Source organism: Periophthalmus magnuspinnatus, chromosome 10, assembly GCF_009829125.3.
Source record: "Periophthalmus magnuspinnatus isolate fPerMag1 chromosome 10, fPerMag1.2.pri, whole genome shotgun sequence".
Taxonomy (NCBI): Eukaryota; Metazoa; Chordata; class Actinopteri; order Gobiiformes; family Gobiidae; genus Periophthalmus; species Periophthalmus magnuspinnatus.
Genome location: NC_047135.1, coordinates 31,766,278 through 31,787,818, shown reverse-complemented (window position 1 = coordinate 31,787,818; position 21,541 = coordinate 31,766,278). Strand labels below are relative to the sequence as shown.

The 21,541-nt window shown below is 39.4% G+C and overlaps 1 protein-coding gene across 4 annotated transcripts in view; it reads right to left on the bottom strand.

Annotated features, from left to right (window-relative positions):
* Window positions 1-20,950, bottom strand: part of atp11c (ATPase phospholipid transporting 11C) — a 32,453-nt gene extending 11,503 nt beyond the window's left edge. For all 4 annotated transcript variants that reach the window (XM_055224964.1, XM_033973819.2, XM_033973820.2 and 1 more), the window contains exons 1-7: window positions 20,407-20,950; window positions 8,514-8,633; window positions 6,868-6,957; window positions 2,519-2,599; window positions 2,086-2,193; window positions 1,806-1,934; window positions 911-999 (exon numbers count right to left, since the gene is read on the bottom strand). In XM_055224964.1, the coding sequence (XP_055080939.1) occupies window positions 911-999; window positions 1,806-1,934; window positions 2,086-2,193; window positions 2,519-2,599; window positions 6,868-6,957; window positions 8,514-8,633; window positions 20,407-20,433 (644 nt within the window). In that variant the 5' untranslated portion in view covers window positions 20,434-20,950. The remainder of the gene's footprint in view (window positions 1-910; window positions 1,000-1,805; window positions 1,935-2,085; window positions 2,194-2,518; window positions 2,600-6,867; window positions 6,958-8,513; window positions 8,634-20,406) is intronic.
* Window positions 20,951-21,541: the final 591 nt, after the last annotated feature.

Genomic DNA, 21,541 nt, shown 5'->3' with positions numbered 1-21,541 from the left:
AATTTTCCTTGGATGCACCTGCAGATCCTCATCACATTCCTTCTCTTGTGTCGTCCCACATTATAAACAGGGATTCAATAATATTGAACCCACTTAAACTAAATTTAAATTAAATTCAGTCGCTCTGCCCTCACCTTTGACCAGAGGCCTAAAGCCAGACCGAGATGGTTAAACATGTGCTCACTTCACGCTCTGGTGCACAGAGCTTAATAGGCACCGCAAAGAATCATGAGTTTTACTTTTTCATCTGTTTGTGAATGAGACACAGTATTTACTTTAATGAGCAGCATCAAATCTGCAGATCCTCGACAGTGTGTTTTGTTACTCTAACGAGGCTGCCACTGCGCAAGGTAAAAAATAAAATAAAAGTAGATGGCAAAAGACATCAAAGACCAACTAGTGAAACTGAAAGAGGTCTCTCTCTGCATGTACTATATCGAACTATAAACCTTCTTAAAATCACAGAGATAGCCTGTAATTTTAATTGATAAAAAGCTATTAAAACTACTCACAGTGCAATTAACCAATTCTGTTTTAACTTGAAGAAAAGGTAAATGGTTTATGTTGGTCAAATAAACAACTATGAATGGAAAAAAACTTGTAAATTATTGAAATATCTTGAATTGTTTTTTTTTCTTAGAAAGTGTGTAGTACAGAGAATGAATTTTATGTCCTAGTCAAAGGAATTAAACAAGTTATTTATTTAGCCCTTATTGTTAAGGCAATTTCAGGACAATGCGTTAGGAAGAGTTAAATAAGATGTGGGTTTTGATGTCACTCAAATCACGTTCTGGTGCATCCAAATGAAAATCTTAGGTGCACCTAAATCAAATTGTTTGTCTGGAGCCCTGAAATGCCTCCACACAACAATATGACAAGCTGCTGTTGGGGACATGTGATCATTTAATACTTGTAAAGGTCAGGCTGAGGCTGTTCACACTCGATGGTGGCGCTGAGAGATTCCAGATCCTTCTCGGTGTCTGGCACTGTGTAGTGTGTCTGGAAAACAACAAGAGGAAAAAGAGACACAATGTCCAAAGGTCAACTGGTTACAGCCTCCTAAAAATGTTCTGATGGAATCATTCCATCATTGCATTGCATCATGCAGATATTAAGGATAGTATCTTGCAGTTTGTTTTAACTCTGGCTCGGTAATCTGTGACAGCTGAGCCTCAAGAAAATGTTATCAGTTATCAGGCTATTCGTTTTAACAATGTTTTATTGGCCTGATTAGTAAAAGCTTGTTTTCAGTAAAGAATAGGCTGCAGGACACCTCACATTTCAGTATCTGATTCTGGAGTATATCTTTTTTCACTAGGAGAGAGCATCCCATACCCAGGCTGGGCTCCATGGATTCAGCAGTGAGCATGGCAAGAACACATCTACAGTGGGTACAATAATTTGTGTTTCTCTGTCAATATGGGGTGCTGTGTGTAAATTAATTAGGAAAAAATGATCTTAAATGATTTTAGCAAATGGCTGCAATGTAACAAAGAGTGAAAAATTTAAGGGGGTCTGAATACTTTCCGTACTCACTGTATGAGTGTTATTTTGAAAAAAAATACTATTTTTAGATTCTTATGCCAAACAGATAAAAAGTGGTCAGTAGGATGGGAAAGACTGCAGTGATGGGCTGAGCTGACACGCCCCATACCCTGAAGCGCATGGCAAACTTTTGCAAAGCCCAGAACTCAGTCGCCTACACTGTTACAGCTACTATTATTATTGCGCCTTCCAGAATATAGAGCCTTGAGACTTCAATGTGTTGTACATGAAGCTTCATTTAAACTGGTGCATAATCTTACTTTATGGTTGGACTCTCCATCCAGACTTGCAGTGGTAACAAAACATGTGTCATCATCACGACTAGACTGTAGCAGAATTAGATCACAGGGAAAGGTCTCATCTTCCTCCACTTCTACCACATCTCCCACCTGTTAAACACACATATTATTCACCATTCAGCATGTATGTTATCTTTCTAAGACATATATAGTATAGTAGTATATATCAAAATTGTAAGTATATAGAATATTGCATTAGAGTGAACATTTGACCACTTTATGAAGATGGTTGTGATCATACCTTTATCTTTTCACTCTCTTTTCGTATTCTTTGGCCATCTTCTAGCACAGTTACAAGATACTTATTAACTTCATTATCAGCCTTGTGTCGAAGCCAGTCTTCATACCCCTACAAAGAAATTAATACAAATACAAATATAAATGCTTGATTTGATAGCATGATAATTGTGTTATCACAATACTAAAATGTATGTGTTTTTTCCTCTCAGTTTCTAGTTTCAATACAAGTCTTAGTATTGATTAGTATCTGGGTATAACAGCTGTAATTGAATCTGGAAAAAACATAGTAAAAGTAGGAGGATTTTTAGCCCATTTTTGATTAATCCCAATTTATATCCATAGAGGAGGAATACCAGACCTTGAAGAGAATGAGTCACGAATTTGTTAAACTATTGTTTAAAGGAGAAACCAAGAACATCACAAAGCAATCTTACCTGCTTTATAGCAGTAACTGTTATGACAAAAAATAAGGGTAGGCCACTGGTGACTGGGCTGGTGGGTGTGTCCACTATCACCTATGGGCAAAGCAAACAGAACAGTTAATCAGCATATGTTACACTGAAACTACTGAAAGGAGAGATACAGTTTTGTGGCAGAGATTTTATATTTATGAAGGGCCCAGGTACTGAACACTGGGTGTAGCTCATTTCTTTGATAGCAGTGATTTCATCAGTGAGAGACGTTACACTTTGTGGATGTTGCAGACAGATTTCTAGCCATCTTGGCGCAGGAAAGAGTGCTTAATGCGCAGGCATTCCAAAGCCCGTGTTTTTGCCAAGGCCTAGAGTGGGCCGACACAAAAAATGTGCTGCATTGAGCAGTCAGGTAATCCCAAAGAACCAGTAACCAGTCCAGCTTACAGTTCACAGCTAAACCCCAGTATACAAATGGTCCTCTGTGCCTCTGAGTCCTTCTGCAACAGCATAAGATGGATTTACTCTGGTATTTGTGATCCTGCAGCATGAAGCATGGACTCCATTTGAGCCAGACTGTGCTTAGAGCTGACACTCAAGTCGTTAGTATTCTGACCAGGAACATTACACACTGTCAGATAGACATCAGCCTGGTGTGTGTTATGAAGCATTAGCTTTCCCCCACCTGTGCTCACACTGCTGTTGATCTATTCTCCACAAACCAAACACCTTACACATCCATTTTTAGTATCTGAGAAACATCTACTGCATTTCAAATAAAAAGACAAATTAATCTCTAATACATCAACCATGAATATGTTTGCGTAGGATATTTGTAAAGGTTGGCTGCTTTGGTGAGGCACAGGAGAAAGTGATATCATTGGAGGCAGAAGTGGACCTACATAAAGTGGAGGGTGTGCATAAGGACAGTGTATAACGGTCTGAAGTCAGAGTCCTGCCTGAGGCTTTGGAGATACTGGATTAAGACATTCCTCTAGAGAGGGCTCAGTGTAGTCTGGTCACTGGAGACATGTAATCTGGGTGAGGCCATATTCTCTAAGGATGACATGTTGCAAGAGATGCAATGATGCCCATTGATTAGAAGACTACATGTATGTAATATAGAAAACAGAAGCAAGAGATTGTGACACAAATGTATAAAAAAATGCATAAAAGTGACCATGTTTTTCACAAAGAAAAGATTGTGGTCAGAGCTTATCCCAATAGTAATAATGTTTTGCAATCCATCAGACATATGGTAAAACGTGCATGAAAATGGTTCAAGCCTCACAAACATGAATGGCCAGTAAGATGTATACACAAAAGCACAAAAATGTTGCTTTATAAACTATTATTTAAATATTACATTGTAAATTAGTTTTCTTCTTTCCTAATCAGCTCTTTTTGCTGATTTCCTTTTTTTTATAGATTTCATCTCGAACTTCAGTCATCGCAAATGTGATATGATCATCCACACAAAAGATTTTAGGTGGTAAATACTGTTAAAAGGGCATCACATTAAATCCCAGCGTTACACTGAACATGAGCAGTCCTGATGTGTGAGAGCAGCACTGAGCCCCTCTGCTGCACAGGCAAGCCATAGAGCATCAGACAGCACTTCCCAGGAGTCCCCCTTCCAGCCAGCACATCCTCCCACACAAAGAGCCCCCCCTCCACTTTCCCCATTTAGCCTCATCACGATTCCCTCGCTTTCTAAGCTCCGTACTATTCCCTTTTGGACAAATTCAAGCAAAAATACACAGGGCTATTTTTAGGACAGAGCGGTGCTTTTTTATCTGGCTGTGTCTATTTGCGGCACACCAAAGTACAAGAGGGCTTCCTGGCTGCTGACGTAAGCAAGAGCTGTGCTGCAGAGAGATGGGGGGCATGTGTGAGAGAAGCAGACAGAGGGGTAAAGAAAAGAGACGGTATCACAACAGCCAACTGGAGGATGCGTGACATTTAGTTGTTGGTTGAGAATTAGCATTGAGAGCTCGTGGGAGCTTGGTGTTTTTCTAACAGAGTTTGAGCACCTGTTTTTCTCAAATTGTCAGTCTGTGACATAATAGTCAACTGCATGTGGGGAACTGAATAGTCTGAACAAAGCATCTTTCAAGACAGTGTGGATTAATAAATAAGAAAGAAAGAGGCTTGAGTAAAATCCATCAAAAAGCCCAGGACACCCAACAAGTCATATTTGCCCAATTTACTGGCAAAGGTTGGGTTCAATACTCAACTTATCTGGTTAACTTCAATGTGCTGCTTTGAGCACATAACAAGATCTATAAGATTATGTCAAAATGGGTATTGAACAGTGCCTAAACCCAGATCAACCTAGACGGAAATATCTGCAACTGATTTAAAATAATTAAATAATTTGAATCAAAGATTACTTAAGGATACTGAAATTGATCTACTGCATATATTCCTCTCCATTTATTAAGATGATTAATACCCTGATGAAAAGGATAACTACTTCTTTAGTGTTAAGGTTTAGGGTTAAAAAAAACAGTTGTCTTGTTTTTGCATGAGCATTTAGAACTGCGTCATTAGTGTTTAATAGCTCTTTACATTCTTACATTAATTTAGTTTGGTATATACACTCAATAAGATTGGCCGTAGTACTAAGCCTTGTGGGACTACAGCAAAGAAGGTTCGGAGGGAATTTTCTGTTCCTACAGATTGTTTTTTCCCCAAAAAGATTTCTTAAGAATTTTTGAAAAATGTTAACCTGGCAAAAAGAAAACAGCATCCCAAAATCTTCCCAGACCAGGCAAATGTTGTATCATTTCAGAAATGCAAACTCAACATTAGCACCTGTTTACACAAGAGGGCTGTTAGGCATCAGGGCAAAGCTTAGGATTTCTATATATGCCCAATTATATGTCATATAATAATGGAGAAGATACAGCAGATGGAGGTAACAAGCACTGGGCTTAGGAGAGATGATGGCACCCGTTCCTTTCTGTCAACAGCTAAGGTTCAATTTAAAATCTCTGTCCATATATGGTGACTGTACTCTACCTAAATAACACCCCAAAGTTAAAGGAAAAGCCGTTATATTTATACGTTTGTACAAAAAGCTTTTTATATAAGGCCCGGCTTAAAAAAAATCCACCTGTTACTAACAAAATGAGCAATGGTCCACTGCTTTAATCTTAAGGGACACCGTATAAATTAAATACAAGTTATGAATGCAAACTTCACTTTATACATCAACATCAAACCAAACATTTTAGATATTTATTTTCAATCAATCGAATCATAAGACATAATCCCTGACTGCGTATCATACAATAGTCAATGTGTATGAACAGGTAATGGCTGTGAGTCCTGAGTCGCACTCCCATAACGGTCATGGGTGACTGGAGCTTATCCCACTTGTTTTGAGCCTGGAGAGTGATGAGCAAGTCCCGGGGCTGTTTTTAGAAGCATGTGCGCTTACAGAAATTCCACAATACCAAACAGAGGACATTCAACTGTCTATACCAGTAAAGGTCACCATTAACTTTTTCACATTAATTTATTCAAATATTAAAAGAAATTCAGTATTCAGTAAATTATGTAGTTAGTGGTTGGAGAATACAAAACGTGCATAGTAACATGAGTAGTGTGCAAGTGAAAGAAGAAACTAAATATCAGAGTTTTTGATGAAGTGCTGGTACCACCTAAAAAAAATAATTATTGGACAAAGATTACGCTTCAACTTCTCTAAATATTAAAATTACATATGATAAAAATGTTCATTATAATTTGATAATCACACAAACATTAGTTTTAGTTTTGAACCTTTATCATCCACCTTAACACTGTCCATGTGTGTAAAAATGACCAAAGGTTTAAGCTCTGTCTAAACAAACATGTGTAACACCAAAACATGAGGGTATTCCATTAGCTGTTTGATTGACATTGAAGCTGAAATCCTAAGCTGAAAAGGTTTAGCCTCAAGTTGTTCCATGAAGGAAATAAGTATGGGTTTAATCAGCGTTAATATAACAACGCTTTGTGTGCAGTCCCGGTGAATGTTGGAAGTCTAATCAATGGAGCTACACATTCACTGAAACTGACCTCAAAAGGTGCATCAGTCGTGATGTTTTTTATGATGTGACTAAACCAAAGAGTAGCCAGAGAGTGTGTTTTCAGTTCTCTCTGATCAGCAGAGCAGGAGGAATAGACGCAGCACCCCCTCCTCTCCGTGTACGTGCGTACTCAGCAAGAGGATTCTACATATTTACCGCAGAATATGAAGTTACTTATGCTTTTTTTTTTTTTTTTTTCCAATTTTAGGCTTTGGCTTCATCTCACTTCATGGAAGAATACCCCCCCGGTGTCTGTTATGTTTGTTTTATCAAAGAGACTCCTGTCCTCACCTGAACCAGGAAGATGATAAGAAAGTAGAAATTGGCGATTCTTCTGAATTGTTCAAAAAGGTTCTTTGGTAGAAAGTTCCACACTGTATACTGTAGAGAGAAGAAAACAAAGTAAGTCACACACAAATGATCCATTACAACAATTAAAAGTAGTAGAGAAAATGCTTTTAATGTCTGTAGAGGTGAAAGATAAATATTTTTTCGATCAGAGAAATGTCCAACCTCTCCATGTTAAGTCATTTCCTTTGCAACCAGGAGCTGAACTGTTCATGTATCACTTATACTTTGTAAATAGTAAATGGTAATTCTAATAGGCTGTAGAATGACTTATCTGCATATATTCTCAAAGCAGCCACAGTACACTATAACCTGTTTGCGAGCTCTCACAAGCATCCGCAGGATTCACAAGAGCAGCACATATTTTATTTCACAAAGAAACTGCAAAACAGACTTCAAAAAAGGGGGAGGTCCTCATTGGTAGAGGCAAAATGCAGCCTCAGCAGAAGAGGCCATCTCATTTTGGCCGAGAGAAAAGAGAAGTAATAAGAAAGACGAGTATGAGGTGTATCAGTATGTGTGCGTATGTCTGTGCGTATGTCTGTGAGTATGATCCATCCATTACAACCACAATATATGAGATGCAGGGACCAGTTTTTTGTCATGTTTTATTGTATTTGTATGTTTTTATCTAATTTTTATCTTGTTCAGTGTCCTTGGGAGTTTTGAAAGGCGCTTATAAATAAAATGCATTATTATAATTATTACCTGTTTATGGAAGTAAATGTAAAAAGATGATAGGGATAGACAGGAGAATTAACACTGCACCTGGAGTTATTAGGACTTTTAATATTCTGTAATGACTGATTGACTCGCTCATCTTTACTGGGTGTACACAATGTCACTAGATTCTTACTTGGAGCGTTGCATTCACCACCACTTTAATCCCTCATGTCCTACCACCAACACTGGGCTGGAGTGATTAAAATGCCAGAACATTAAAAAAAAGCCATGTATTTCAGTGCTACAGCCAGTGACAGACAAATAATCGCTCCAGCAGGATGCCAAGACCAACCTGGATGCAGCAGGAGAAGAAGAAGACAGGGAAGACAGCAGCTTAGAAGGGTTTGTTAAAGCTGGAGAGGACTGTTAAAAGTGACCACAGAAACTCTATAATACCTAGTGAAGGTTGAGAGAAACCAAGCATCTAGGGCTGCAATAACTAATTGGATTAATTGATCATAATAATTGTTACTATTAGGCCTGTCACAATAATAAATGTTGTTATCATAATACATTGAAGAAAATACAGACAGTAAACGATAATACTGAAAGAATACTGAAAAGCAGCATACAAAAGCAACAAAAATTGCTTCGCTAACTTCCCTCTCAAACCATTTATTTTCTTTGGCTAAGATCTGAACCTCATCATGTTCAAATTAGTGGTTAGTAGATGTTCAGTGGGACTAGGGTACATTCTCTTATGGAGTGGCTGAACTGAAGAAGCAGCTTGGATGAGTAGAAACATCTTCACTCCTACAACATTTTGTCCAGTTGACAGACTTTATTTCTCTTTTGCTATGGATCAGACCTGGCCGATATCTACTGTCAGTCTTAACACGTGTAAAGAGAAATCTTATGCTACTCACCTTGGAGGACACAATTCTGTTATCACAAAACTTTGGCGGGATGAACCCCTCACTGTCTGGACTTGAGCGATGACCCACATAAACAGTCCTGCTGTCCACTCTTCTCTCATCACCTCCAAGCTACAGAGAAAGCGGAGAAACACATGTTATTAATATTTTATTCTTGCTAAAGTCATTAAGATGCAGTTAAGAAAAAATACAAGGGAATGTTTTGTTGTGTGAGTAAGAAGACTGCTCTTAGATGTGGTCGTAATTGCAGCCAGAGTTGCACAATTAAGAGATTAGCATTTCCATTGCGGAGCAGTAAGTTAAAAGGGGCACTCTTCTGAGAACGTTCACCAAGTACATTCAGCACACAGTGGCAGGACCCAGGTCAACGAGAAGAAACGGCGATTTCTTCTGTCCCAGGTGGTCACTCAGCTATAATACACATTCAGAGTAATAAAAGTGGCCCTGAGAAATCTGCTGCAGTCAGATTTATGGGGGTGTTTCCTGCTCGTGCAGATGGCACAGACACATACAAATGCTGACACACCACACACACACAGTCGCACACAGGATTGTAGACCTCAGGAGCCCAACCAGCAGCCAGGCAAGAGCTGGACTCACTTCAAAACATGTACAGGGCATTCCTCACCCTTAAAAGGCAGAATCGCAAGCAACTAAAGTCACACAGGGACCTTTCTTTATAGATACACTCCAGATATCATAGCACCTCAGAGTGAGGGGTGGGTTTTATATTGAGAATAGGAATGTTACAACATTTGTCAAAGTTGTTGATACAGTGTTTTGAAAATGAAATATTTAGTTTTGTTCTTTTTCACAGTCTAGAAAAAGACTAAAACCTTCAATTACGACTGATCTAGTGGTAAGATCTCGGGCAAGATAATAGGGCTGTAAGATTAAAGCAATCAAATCGAAACTGCAATTTGAATGGATGCAATTAGCAAATCGCAAAGACTGCAATTTTTGAAGAACCATCATTTCCTCCAGGATAACCCTGCAGTTTAGATCTGTACAAATATGTTCTGAAAAGTGATTCTTGTATTAATTTGTCAATTCATATTTCTGTATTTTTTGTCAATTCTTCTGGATGCATTTGTGTGAACTTTGAACATAATCCTATTCTTAAAATCAAATTGCAATTCTATTAACAATTGCAAAGCTTGTCAGAAAAATCTACTGGTAAGTTGTTCAGCCCCACATGATAACAATGTCCTACTACAGTTGTAAAGCAATACATTGAGTTTGCACAGCCTCCTCTATAGCTGCCATTAGGGTCCACACCATGTGGGCTTAGAGGACAGGGGATCATTATTCCCCGATATTGGACCAGAGCCACACAGTATATGAATATTGGCCACCTGGACCAGAAGCCACTCAAACTGTGAGGTGAGATCAAAGAAGCCTCTACAATCTGGAGCCCAGATAACAGCATTATAAACAAGCAAATACAAGCAAATACACCATGTATGCCCTGCAATTAAGAGCGAAGAATACATTCAGACAAGGATAGGAATTAAATGAGCTCTACCAGTCTTACATAATGCTGTCTTATGCATGAGCAGCCACATTCACACCTCAATATGACTGTCAAAGCTTACATCCACTTCCCACTCGGCCGCTCTGACTGAGGTCCAGCAGGACTGGACAGAGCAGCTGCCATACGACGAACAGAGAGAGAGATGAGGAGTGTGAGGAAGTACAAACACAGCCAAGGACACAAGTACATCCAGGTTTTCTATATCAAACAACAAGCAGCCCCAGGAGAGGCAGCTCGCCAAGAACACCCCCGTTGACTTCTCTGAAGCTGGAACAGCATTTCTGCCAAATACACTTACTCTGTGTCAATTCTGTTACAAAAAATAACTACACAAACTTTAGTATTCATAGAGTGGTAGACCTGTGTCTGGTAATTGATTAACCCACATGGTAGTTCGGTGACTGTTGCCTTAAAGCAAAAAAGTCAAGGGGCGCTGTAAAGTTTGCTTCTTCTCCATGAGTGTGTGCTTTAATTTCTACCACAACTAAAAGCATGAGATTTAGACTGTCAGTGGGACTATCCTGGATAAATTAAAGGTCTATAATTAATAAATAAATGCATAGATCATGATTATATCCAATCTGATTAATTGCCAAGTCCTGCTTTACGCAATACAGGGCATCAGAATTTTGAAGTTAAAGTTTGCTAAATTCTATTAAGCACACAGTAAGAGACAATTATGGGGACAGAGAAGGTGACCACAGACAAAAAGGAGCACATGCAGCACAACCAAAGTCTGAGAGGTGATGCCCTGAAGAGGTCTAAACATCACAAACATACACCACAGTCTCACTGAAGATGTCCCAGATACCTGTATCTCCTAAATACCATTACTGCAACACCTAGAGCAGCTTTAACACGACTGTGGAGATGATGCAGAGGTTAAGTAACTCATCAGGAGATAACATAGTGCCATTAGCGCCAACTTGTTTAGTTGGTCTTCATTTTGTATAGCAACAGACATATTATTAGTTATTACTTATTTTCATTTTTTCTTTTATGTGATGATATAAATGATATACTACATCACCCTGCTCTGCCCTAAAGGTTATACACATACAGACTAATCTTCACAGATGTCTGGTTATTGATCGCCATTCATACCTTTAAGCTTTTGCATATTATAAGGAAATACCACAAGTGGGATTTTACTGCTTTTACGTGACTTTAGTCACATAAAATTGATTATATTATTACATTATTTAATGCAATGTTGAACTTAAACATGGAACTTAATAACAATTATAGCAGAGGGTCAAGGCCAGAGTTGCTTGCTTTAATATTGCATGTGTTGAGCTTTTTTTGGTAATTCTCAATTGTGGGCAGAAAGTGCATACCTAGTCAGTATTAATCTTTATCACATAAGCAATTACACTATGCAACTTTCTAAATATAGAGAAAATTATTGACCGGTAGCTTCTTTTTCCTCTCCATTTGCTTTCAGTGTCTAATCTTAATGTGCTGAGTGCTCACTAACTTTAGGTTTGTTACTAAATATACCACAGGCAGGACTCTACAATGGATTCAGCAACTTTGCCTTTAATTAACATCCCCCTGGTGGAGCGAGACGGAGCGCTGCATCAGGGGCTCATGAAGTGTGGCTGACAAAGCTCTGAACGGCTATATCTGTATCGGACTCAAAACGTACGATAAAGTGAACCACCACCGTTCGATGAGAAGAGCACAGAAAGAGACAAGCAGCGGCAGGTGATTGTGTTACAGATCTGATATTTGTTGTTCAGCTAAATTAATTAATTTTTTTGTATTAAAAAAAACTCCCAAAATCAAAGAATACACATGCAAATCATAAAAAAAACAGAACTGTTCTGTTACAGCTGAGGCTAAGCCAGTTTCAAGATGTAGCTTTAACGACATATATTTCATCTGTACCTCACACTGTATCTAACTTGTCCTTTTATTAAACTGCCCTGAGATAACCACAAACCACCTCACCTCATGTGCTTCATAATGATGATCTGAGGCTACATTCTCTTACATCTCCTGTTTAAGAATCTCGTTTATAATCTATCCGTTTACACTTTTATAATCTGTGTTATCAGGATTGCTGATGTAGTTCCTGTCTTTGTGTAGCCAATGCAGGCGAGCATTATCTAGCATACAGTCTAGCACCATTATCTGTTATTGCTCCACAGATAAAAAAAGGTCATTGTAAAGGGCTAGGTATAACATTTGAGAATTTAAATGGGGAAAAATAAGGCCTGCAATACGCCCCATTAAATATGGACACTGATTCAAAAGATTACAAAACTATAACTCATACAAATATGAAGTCACCTTTATTAGATCCAAGTGGCTACTGTGTTTCCTTGAAGTCATCTCAATGTATAATTTTTGTGATTCTAAAAACTCTTAAAGTGGCGTGAATATATCAATGATAATATTTCTCAAAGATACCTGATTTTTAAGTAACACATTGTTCTTCAACGCAATTTTTTGAAAAAAAGAGGAACTAGTTTAGGAAATCGATCACGGAAAGTCCAAACTGACAAAAACAACACATACAACTACTGAAGCGTGAGCAGCAGCATCATCAGTAAGAAAATGATTGGATGCACTTACCAGAAGCACATTCTGTCATTCATGACTGCAATACAGGAACCAACCAACCACAGCCATAAAACAAAATACCCCCATTTTCTAAACCCATTTAAATTAATACACAGTATCAGAAATCAATACTGTCCATTGAGTAAAGCTATAATAGGAGTTACCTCCATTATTTAAATAGAGATGCCATATCAGCTCAGCCCGCTGTTTGCACTGTGATGAACAGCCTTACACACAGATGAGAATTGAGCCTGAGGAGCTCTTGTGGCTATAAGCAAAGCCCCTTTGTTCTTGAGGCACCCTGCAGCCGTACCAGACACTGCCCGGACTACACTTTGGGCTGGCTTCGGTCTACATTACATTTGCACTATTATTTATTCAATTGCATCACGAAAACAGTCTACAGATGTCTAAAACTAAGAAATGCTTAAAATCGTAAGTTTAAACTTCCTTCACAAAAGAAAGGAAATGTGTAAGCAGATGACACATTGCTGACACTAGTCTATATCTGTCAGACCAAAATGACCGTGCTAGTAAAACATTAGAGCTCAGAAAGATGTTTACTAAGCAGGACCTCTGATCTGAATGCACTTCTGCATTTACGTGCTTTAAAAGTTACTTGTTAACTTGTTTATGGGACTAAAACTTAATAATGTGGCTTTCTTTTTGGCTCAGGGATTATGTTCCACCAGAACCCTAACCTTTGTCCCTGTGGTCCTAGTGGACAGGACAATTTTCCTGTTTCTTTGTCATTGTTCTGGAGGTGAAACCAAGCACAGTTAATGTTTAAAACACTTTCAGCCTGGGAAAAGCATGCTGCCTTGTCACACATGAATGTATAATTAAAGAGAATCCCAAGTACTGTGGCCATAAATGGAGGACGTTTTTTTTTTAAGCCAAGCACTGCACTTCTATTTGTGTGACAGATAACTCACACTTATAGTAGTCTAACTGGTCACATGCACTTTAGATTAGTTCTAAACCTTAGAAAAGTAAGATTGTGCATAAAATGTTATTTGAGACTATAAGACTAAGATTTTATTTGGGGTTTTTTTCCTAATTTGAAAATTAAATTTAAGTTTATAATTTTACTTCTTGGTCGGACATTAGCAAAAGATGAGACATAAGTAAAGACAATTCTATAACTTAACTAAAAGTGAAACTGTAAACTGTTGAGTCATGCTCAGCTAATTTTAATCTAATATGGCCGACATCTGGTTGAGTGTGGCATTGTCGTAATAATATTATTTACTTTACAAATTTCATTATTCGATGATAAAAAAATATATATATATTGCCATCATACCTATACCATAAAGCATTTTAAATAATAATAATAAATTATACATTTTCCTACATCATGGTGAGAGTCACTGATGAGAACGCTTCCCACAGTTTTATGACACTAAATATATGAAAACCTGTTACGCAGTTTCATTTAACAGTTCAATACATAGTTTCAACTGGGCTTGGTGGATTGCCAAAGTAACAAAGCCATTTCCCAGCCAACTGAACGCTGACAAGCCTCAAAAGTGTCCATGTCAGCTACATTCCACTGATGACATTATCGTTAATACAGCAGCAGCCTACACTCCCTGTAATTGCTCTTTAATTAATCATACTTAGACTCTGCACAGTAAGGAAATGAGACTAATGATCAAAATGCAAAGCTCGCCTCTTTTTACCAGTTCAAAGACCATGTCTTAGGTTTCATCGAGATTATGCTGCCGTGACAGAGTGGAGATCACAATTCTTCATCCATTGAGACAAGAGTTAGGCATTTTAAACTGCTCATAAATATACCAATCTTAATAATTACTGGGACTATCCACATGAAACCAAACCTAGTACAAGTTGAAAGTCTTCTGTATCAGAGTAAATAAACAATTGCTTCAAAAGGTATTCAACCATATAAACGATATTTATCAGTTGAACAGACTTGATATGAGAAGTTGAGCTGTCACAATAACAAAATACAGATGATAACTGGTAATATTAAAACAAAATTACACCACTGACAAAATAATCCAGAAATAGAAAAAATGAGCTGCGTAATAACAATGAAAGACACTAGTAGTTAGTTTGCATTTATGAGTCATAGAAGTCATTTAAAATAGCCCATATTACTCATGTTACGACACTGTTTCCTCATCAAAACATGAGTCGTGTTTGTTTCATTCACACATGTTTAACGCACAAACTCTGCATATTTAGGCTGAGTTCTTCTCTCAAACGGAAAATGCTCCCTTCCACCTTGTGATGTCATCATGTGGTAATACAGGAAGTGCTCCACAGTGTTTTTAAACTCCACACACCTTCACTAGAATCATTTCGATGATTTCAGACCTGGAATTGCCAATCTCTCCTAAACTAAAGTTAAAAGGAGCTGTAAACTTGAAAACTATCACTTCATGACATCACAAGGTGGAACAGAGCATTTTGAATTTTGGAGATCTAGACAGATTAATAATGGAGTGTTGCTCATACAGGTGTGAATGAAACAAAATATAACTCCAGGTCTGTTTTTGACCTTTAATCAACCATCTACAGCTCAAATCTTATCGTAGTACGGAAAAATCACAAATCCCCACTAGTACAAAGAAAAAGTGCCTGCGATAAATACTGAATAAATCTCTAAAAAAAACATTACAAGATTCAACTTTTTTCTGTGATATTCTTTCAAAAACGCCACCATCACTTTTTCCATGAATGTGACTAAACTGTGCTTTCTTTGTGGTGGAAATTCCATTCATTTTTGTGGGGGAAATCCCATTCACGTCATTTCAGTGGAGAATTTGATAAAGCTTTCAATTCAAAAATATCACATACAGTAGGTTGCGTTGTGTCAAATGTTCAGTGTTAATGTGTAGTCCATATAGAACTTATTTGCTGTCAAGATCGGCAGCTTTGTACAAAATAATATGAGCCAAAAGACGATGGCGGTGCTCATGGTAACTTCTGGAATAAGATGAATAAAGAAGCGGACTAAGGGAGCATGTTTAGCTCTACTCAAATGAAGCTCACAGAGGTTACACACCTACAAGCGCGATTTTGGAGCAGAGATCCATATTTGGTATTCTGAACGCGAGTATCATAGCAACCAAAGAGCCAATCCAGAGCGAGACTGTTGAAGGCAACGCCCCTTCCCGCCCACATATCTTGATTTACAGACAAAATAGCTGTATAAAAATATCAGGAATGTAGAGCAGGTTAATACGAGAGCAGTTATGGAGAGAGGGGTGTTTTTCAATAGGGAAACAATTGGAGCCGATGGAGCCGGAAGCGCACCCATGCTCACTTCCTCTTTGGAACACGGCGGCTAACGGATAAGCTATGTCCGTTTATATATACAGTGTATGTACAGAACTGAGCCCCTTTGGTGTTCTTCCATTTGGGGATCTCTCTTAATCAGGTAAAAGGCGCTGGAAGAGCAGGACAGATTAAAAAGCTTTTATTAGATCATGCCTTTTTCTTGCCAACACTTTTTGGCCTTGTTCTGTTGAAGGCTCAAATGGATGATTTACAAAAGCTTTTTCGCCCATCTCTTGCCTTTCTGCCCAGAGATGAGAGTTTCAGCTACACAGACTTCTCAGACCATTTTCAAAGTTGTATTTCGTGAATTGAGCAACAAATGGAAATGTTTGTGTGGGGGAAGTTATACCACATGAGAATTATATAGTATTAACAAACATTTGGAAGTTACAGAATTTTAAAATGTGAAAAAGCACTGTATTTTCTCTGTTACCTTAATGTATTTTAATAGTATTTGAACATATAACATTTTTTGAGGATGGCACATCTCTCCAAGCAAGTATAAACTCCACATTTCTTCTGAGACTATACTAAGAGCTGGGGCACATACATATATAGATGACAAGCCAGCATTTGAACACAACCACCCTTCCTGCTGCTGCACAGCCTATACGTGGAATGGGACAGGGAGGAGCGATGTGAGGAGAATTCAAAATAAATGAGGCAGTCTGAATTATTTAAAGGTACAAACTGGGAATTGAACCAAGCTTTTAAAGGAAAATGGAAAGTAGCCACGAAAAGCCATCTTGCTGGATCTCCTTGAGAAAGCTTACTAACATATTAAGGCCATAGAGGAAGGATCCATGATGTAAGCCTTGTGCAGATGGATGAGGCGGTGCTAAAAGGTTAAGGTTTAGTTCACATTATTGCATTTTATTAGAACAAAAAAATTAGAGCCCAAGCTAGGAAATTTCTGATGCAACGCCATGTCAGAGAACAAGCTGTGGAATCAATGTGTACAAATCATCCTTTGAGTTTTAAATAAGGTTACAGCGCATCACCCCTTGTCTTGTTAATTAATGGCTTATATTGACCTCACCATTGGTCCCTCTCACAGCTTTCCAGCAGTCACTAAATGTATTTATTATGCTGTTGCAGATGAGCTTATTTGGATGCAGTTCAATTAGAGCGCGGGAGACATAAGAAAAAAGGCGCGCGGCAGAAAACAGAGTAAGCACTTCTGGTCATGGCGCAGTTCACAAGGCAAGACTAATGGCGGCAAAACTAAGCACCCGCTAATCAATAAGCATCTTTCTTCATCAAAGAGCACAGATAAATCAAATTGCCCTGTTCGCCTTGTGTGGTCAGTGGCCTTCAGGCGCACTCCCACTTACTACTGCTTCCCCAAGAGAGAATGACTCAGTCCAAAACACTTTAGCCAACAGGTGCTTCCGATAAATGTAAAATCAACAATGATTTAAAGCGACTTTGGCACTCGCAGAAAAATACAGCATAACGCATCTTACCCAAAATACAACAGTATAAATCTGTCATGCCATTTACAATACTGCGAACAAATTAAATGGGACAGTGCTAAAGATGCAAGTTAGAGTGCTACATAGCAGGATGTAAAAACACTAGAGCTCCTCTAGAGAAAGGCAACACTAGATAAATATTGAAAATTTAACCTTGTGTTTGTTGATGTTAACAGAGAACCGTGTACAACTGCAGGAGGGCTCAGTTTGTGCCCATGTCAATACACAGTGGGTTGTTACAGTACATGTGGGAGGGGTTTGTGTGCTCCTCTCAAACCTGTGTGACCTCAGAAAACAGGTTTGCAGAGCCTTGGGCATCCAAATTCACCTGACATGCAATCTTTCAAAACACCACTACGCAGTACCCTGCCTCTCCTGTCAGGAGCCAGTCGTGCACTCATGCTTGGGTTATAGTCAAGTAGAGACAAGACTGACATGTTGGAAAGAGCTCAAAAATGTCAGAGGATGCACTCGTTCGAATGCTCGAGACACTGCGGCTTTTAGGAAGAGATTTTTTAATGTGCACTGGGCTGCACGATTTGGGGAAAAATATCTATTTCTGACAAGCATTTTTTCCGACAAAAGTTGCATTAGTTTTGCAATTTTTGTTTTTATAATAGGATTCATTTCAAAGTTCACAAAAGTGTCAAGGATACAGAAAATATTTCCAACAAATAATTAGCCAAATAACACCCCTTAAAGACATAATTAGCCAAGTAAAAGCCCTTAAAGAAAGTACTACAATCACTGAACGTGGGTTGCCAGTGCCTAAAATAGTGTAGCGATAAAACTTTATGGACAGGCCATGTTTCATGTGAAAGAACAGAACTCAAGAATTCGCACAGGCCACACTAACACTAATTAATGATTGACTGCAGGTGTTGGGATTCAGGAGGATTCAGATCAGAGAGTGACTTTTAGGTATAACAATTTTCACTACCAAAACTGGCGACACAAATGAGACTCATGTGAGGCACATTCTGCTCCAACTGAATAATCTTTAAAATCTACATCTTACACACTGTCCCTTAAAGAGCTGGTGTTACTTTCACTCTTCACAGCTCGAATCGTATGGTACTACAAAAAAAGTAGAAATAGTTCCAAAACATACACGTGATAAATATTGAGCCCAAAGTATTGCTATAATTTACAGAACAATAAGTCATATAGTAATTATTGCAACAGTTCTACACCAGTCGAAACACACAAATAGGGCAGTTCTGTTGATGATTTAGCTGTAGAATATTGATGACGAAAAAAGCCAGCCAATTGGACTGAGATCCTCCAGAGAAGAGGAAATGTTCCAGGTTGTATGCAAAGCAAGGATGGAAATGCTTTTGTTTAGCTGGCATGACAGACGTGATGACTCATTTAAGACAAAAATCTAGATTATATCATTCCAATAAAGGAGATAAAAGTTGTTTGGTTTGTCAAGCACCCAAGTATAGTGACAGTTCCTTTCATTGTGCTCGTGACAATGGCACCTGTCAGATTTCCTTCCGTTTGTGTTTGTAAGGCCTCAGTGATTACTTAACCACACTGCTACACATTTGCTGTTTTTAGCCGTTGGAAAATAAAAAGCCTAAACTTCACAGGAGATGGAGCGTGCCGAGTGTGGGCGGCTGTAGTGTAGGCGACCTCCTGGCTGGTTACCATGGTGAAGTAAAATGAGGTGTTGCCTGGGCCGCGGTGTGTTCATGTGTTTGCGGTCATGGCAGGGGCTCCCACAGTGAATACTATCACATTTCTTCCAGACTCCACCTCTCACTGATCACACGGCTGCCTTCAAGGGCTTCTCTCACATCAAAGGCAATGGTGAGATTTTGCATTCCTGTCAGAGCATTATAACCGCTGGAGCTTCCCCGAGATGAAAAACTCGACCCCACTCCTTCCCTCTGCCTTGTGTAATGATTTTGCAAAGAAGGGTTTAGCGGCTCCAGACCGTCATACAAGCAACACCAAGTGAGATGCAACCTCCCTATGCTTTCGCTTTGTACACCAAACACTATTTCCCATCCCTCCGATCACACAACTCCTAAGGCAAGAGGAGGGTGGAGAGGAACGGCCCCAGATAACACCACAAGTGCATCAATGAGTCTCCCTGCTTGGCACAAAATATTATTTACAGCTCAGTGAGAGAAGAAATTACAGCTGCAATCCTCTCCTGAAAGAAAAGCAGCTGACCTGGCAACGTTTAGCGAGGGGAAAGGAGGAGGGTCAGCCACCATAATTATTATATTGCCTCTCCTTATTCACTGTCGTATCTGTACAGCTCACACAGCCTGTAGGGAATTCACTCTGGAGACAACAGGTTAGTGGTACATTTGAGAAAGACCAAGAGGTAATAACAGAGGGAAATGTTATTTGGAAGGGGCTGTAACAAAGCCAATTTACATAATGTACATACTTCACTACTGGGGATAAAGGCAAATTGGAACAGTAAAATAGAACGCAATCAGCCAGATATGAGTCTCTAATGTAAGGAGAGCAGTAAAAAACAAGGGTCTTTTGATGAAAGTCTTTGCTCCTCATAATGGGAGTATATTTTTAGCTTTGGGGACCCAGGAGAGAACTTCATGCCCCTGGAGACAAGTATGCTACTAGTGCTCCTGCAATTGAGCCTTAGTTTCAAGGTCTTTTCCACTCAACAAGCACAAACTTATCTGACAGATACTCCATCAGGGGCAGGTCGAGCATTAAAACAACATTATTCCGGCCACCCTCATGTGTGTGACCTTAAAAAGTACAGGCCATTGAGATTAACTCGTGACTTGCTGGAGTTAATCATCCAAATGTGAAAAGATGAGCGCCGTGCAGAGGCATGCTGGGCTACAAGTACAAGTTTGTGTGAGATGAGAGCCTGACTGAAGAGCTAACATGAGCCCAGGGCGTGATGAGCTGTGGGCTGGAGCTGGAGCTGTTCTTTGGTGGTATAATGTGCAGATGAGCGTTAGCAGGAGCAGTGTGAGAGCTAAGAGTGTGTCAGGGAACATACCAGACGGTTCAGCCTTCTCCGGAGCATCTTTTCGTTTATCTTCTTCTCTCTACAGATGAACTCTTCCGTGTCACAGCCGCCCTGAGCCTGTGCTCCAGCCTGCCTGGAAATAACTTTACATGTATGTTAGTTTGTGCTAGCGCCGTGGCTATCTCTTTTCTACTCTAGCGTTAGTTCTAGCTACACCAAGTGCCGCATCGCTACATCGTTTCCATTCGTGTTGATTTCGGTGTCTTCGCACCATTCGCATTCTCTTCCTCTCTTTATTTTCCGCGTTGCGGTGACTAGTGGCGCGTCCGTGGTCTCAGAGACACGGTGTGAGAGACACGGTCCCTGACATGTCCCTGTGCGCCCTGTTGCTGAGTGTGGCACAGATCATTGGTGGAGCTGTGCCGAGTCTCTCCGCTCACACATTATCTTCATAAGGTTAAAGTAACTTCTGTATTCCCGGTCCCAGCTCGGCTCTCCTCCCTGTCAAACGCTCTCCAGCCGCGGACACAGACCTTCCCACGCTCACAGGCTCCACCCGGCGAAGGTGCGGCGACTGGCGCTCACACGGGATTCTGGGTAATGTGGTCGAAGTTTGAACTACAAGTTCTTGATTTAATCCTCGCTGTTGCAGTGATAGAGCATCTGTGAAACTGCCTGAAATGAAAAGCGTAGACTATTTTAACTGACTGTCCTTTTCTGCCACTCATCAGTTTAACACAAACAGAAACAATCTGGAGGTTTCATTAAAATACATCCTTCAAAGAGCTGCAAAGACAATACAGGCCTGTGTTAAAATGCACCTCAAACACAAACATTTACAATGTCCTAGATCTATGTAGGGCCAAAGGATGAGCCCCAAACTCTCTTGAGTTGAGTCCAAAAGCATCTTTGATTATTGTGACCTCACAGCAGGAGCAGGAGACTGACCTGGCCTCGACTGAAGTGAGACCTCAGTTGGTCAATAATTTGAATAGGCTGAGCCACTGTCAATTTGCATGTGAGGGCTTGAATTTACCTCCAGGCTTCAGAGCGTTTGTACAAATAGAAGTAAACCTAAGAAAAGTGCAACAAATGTCAAAGCCCTATCACATGCTTTTATTTGCAGAATTATGTCTAATAGCCATAAATGTAAACAGTCTGCTAA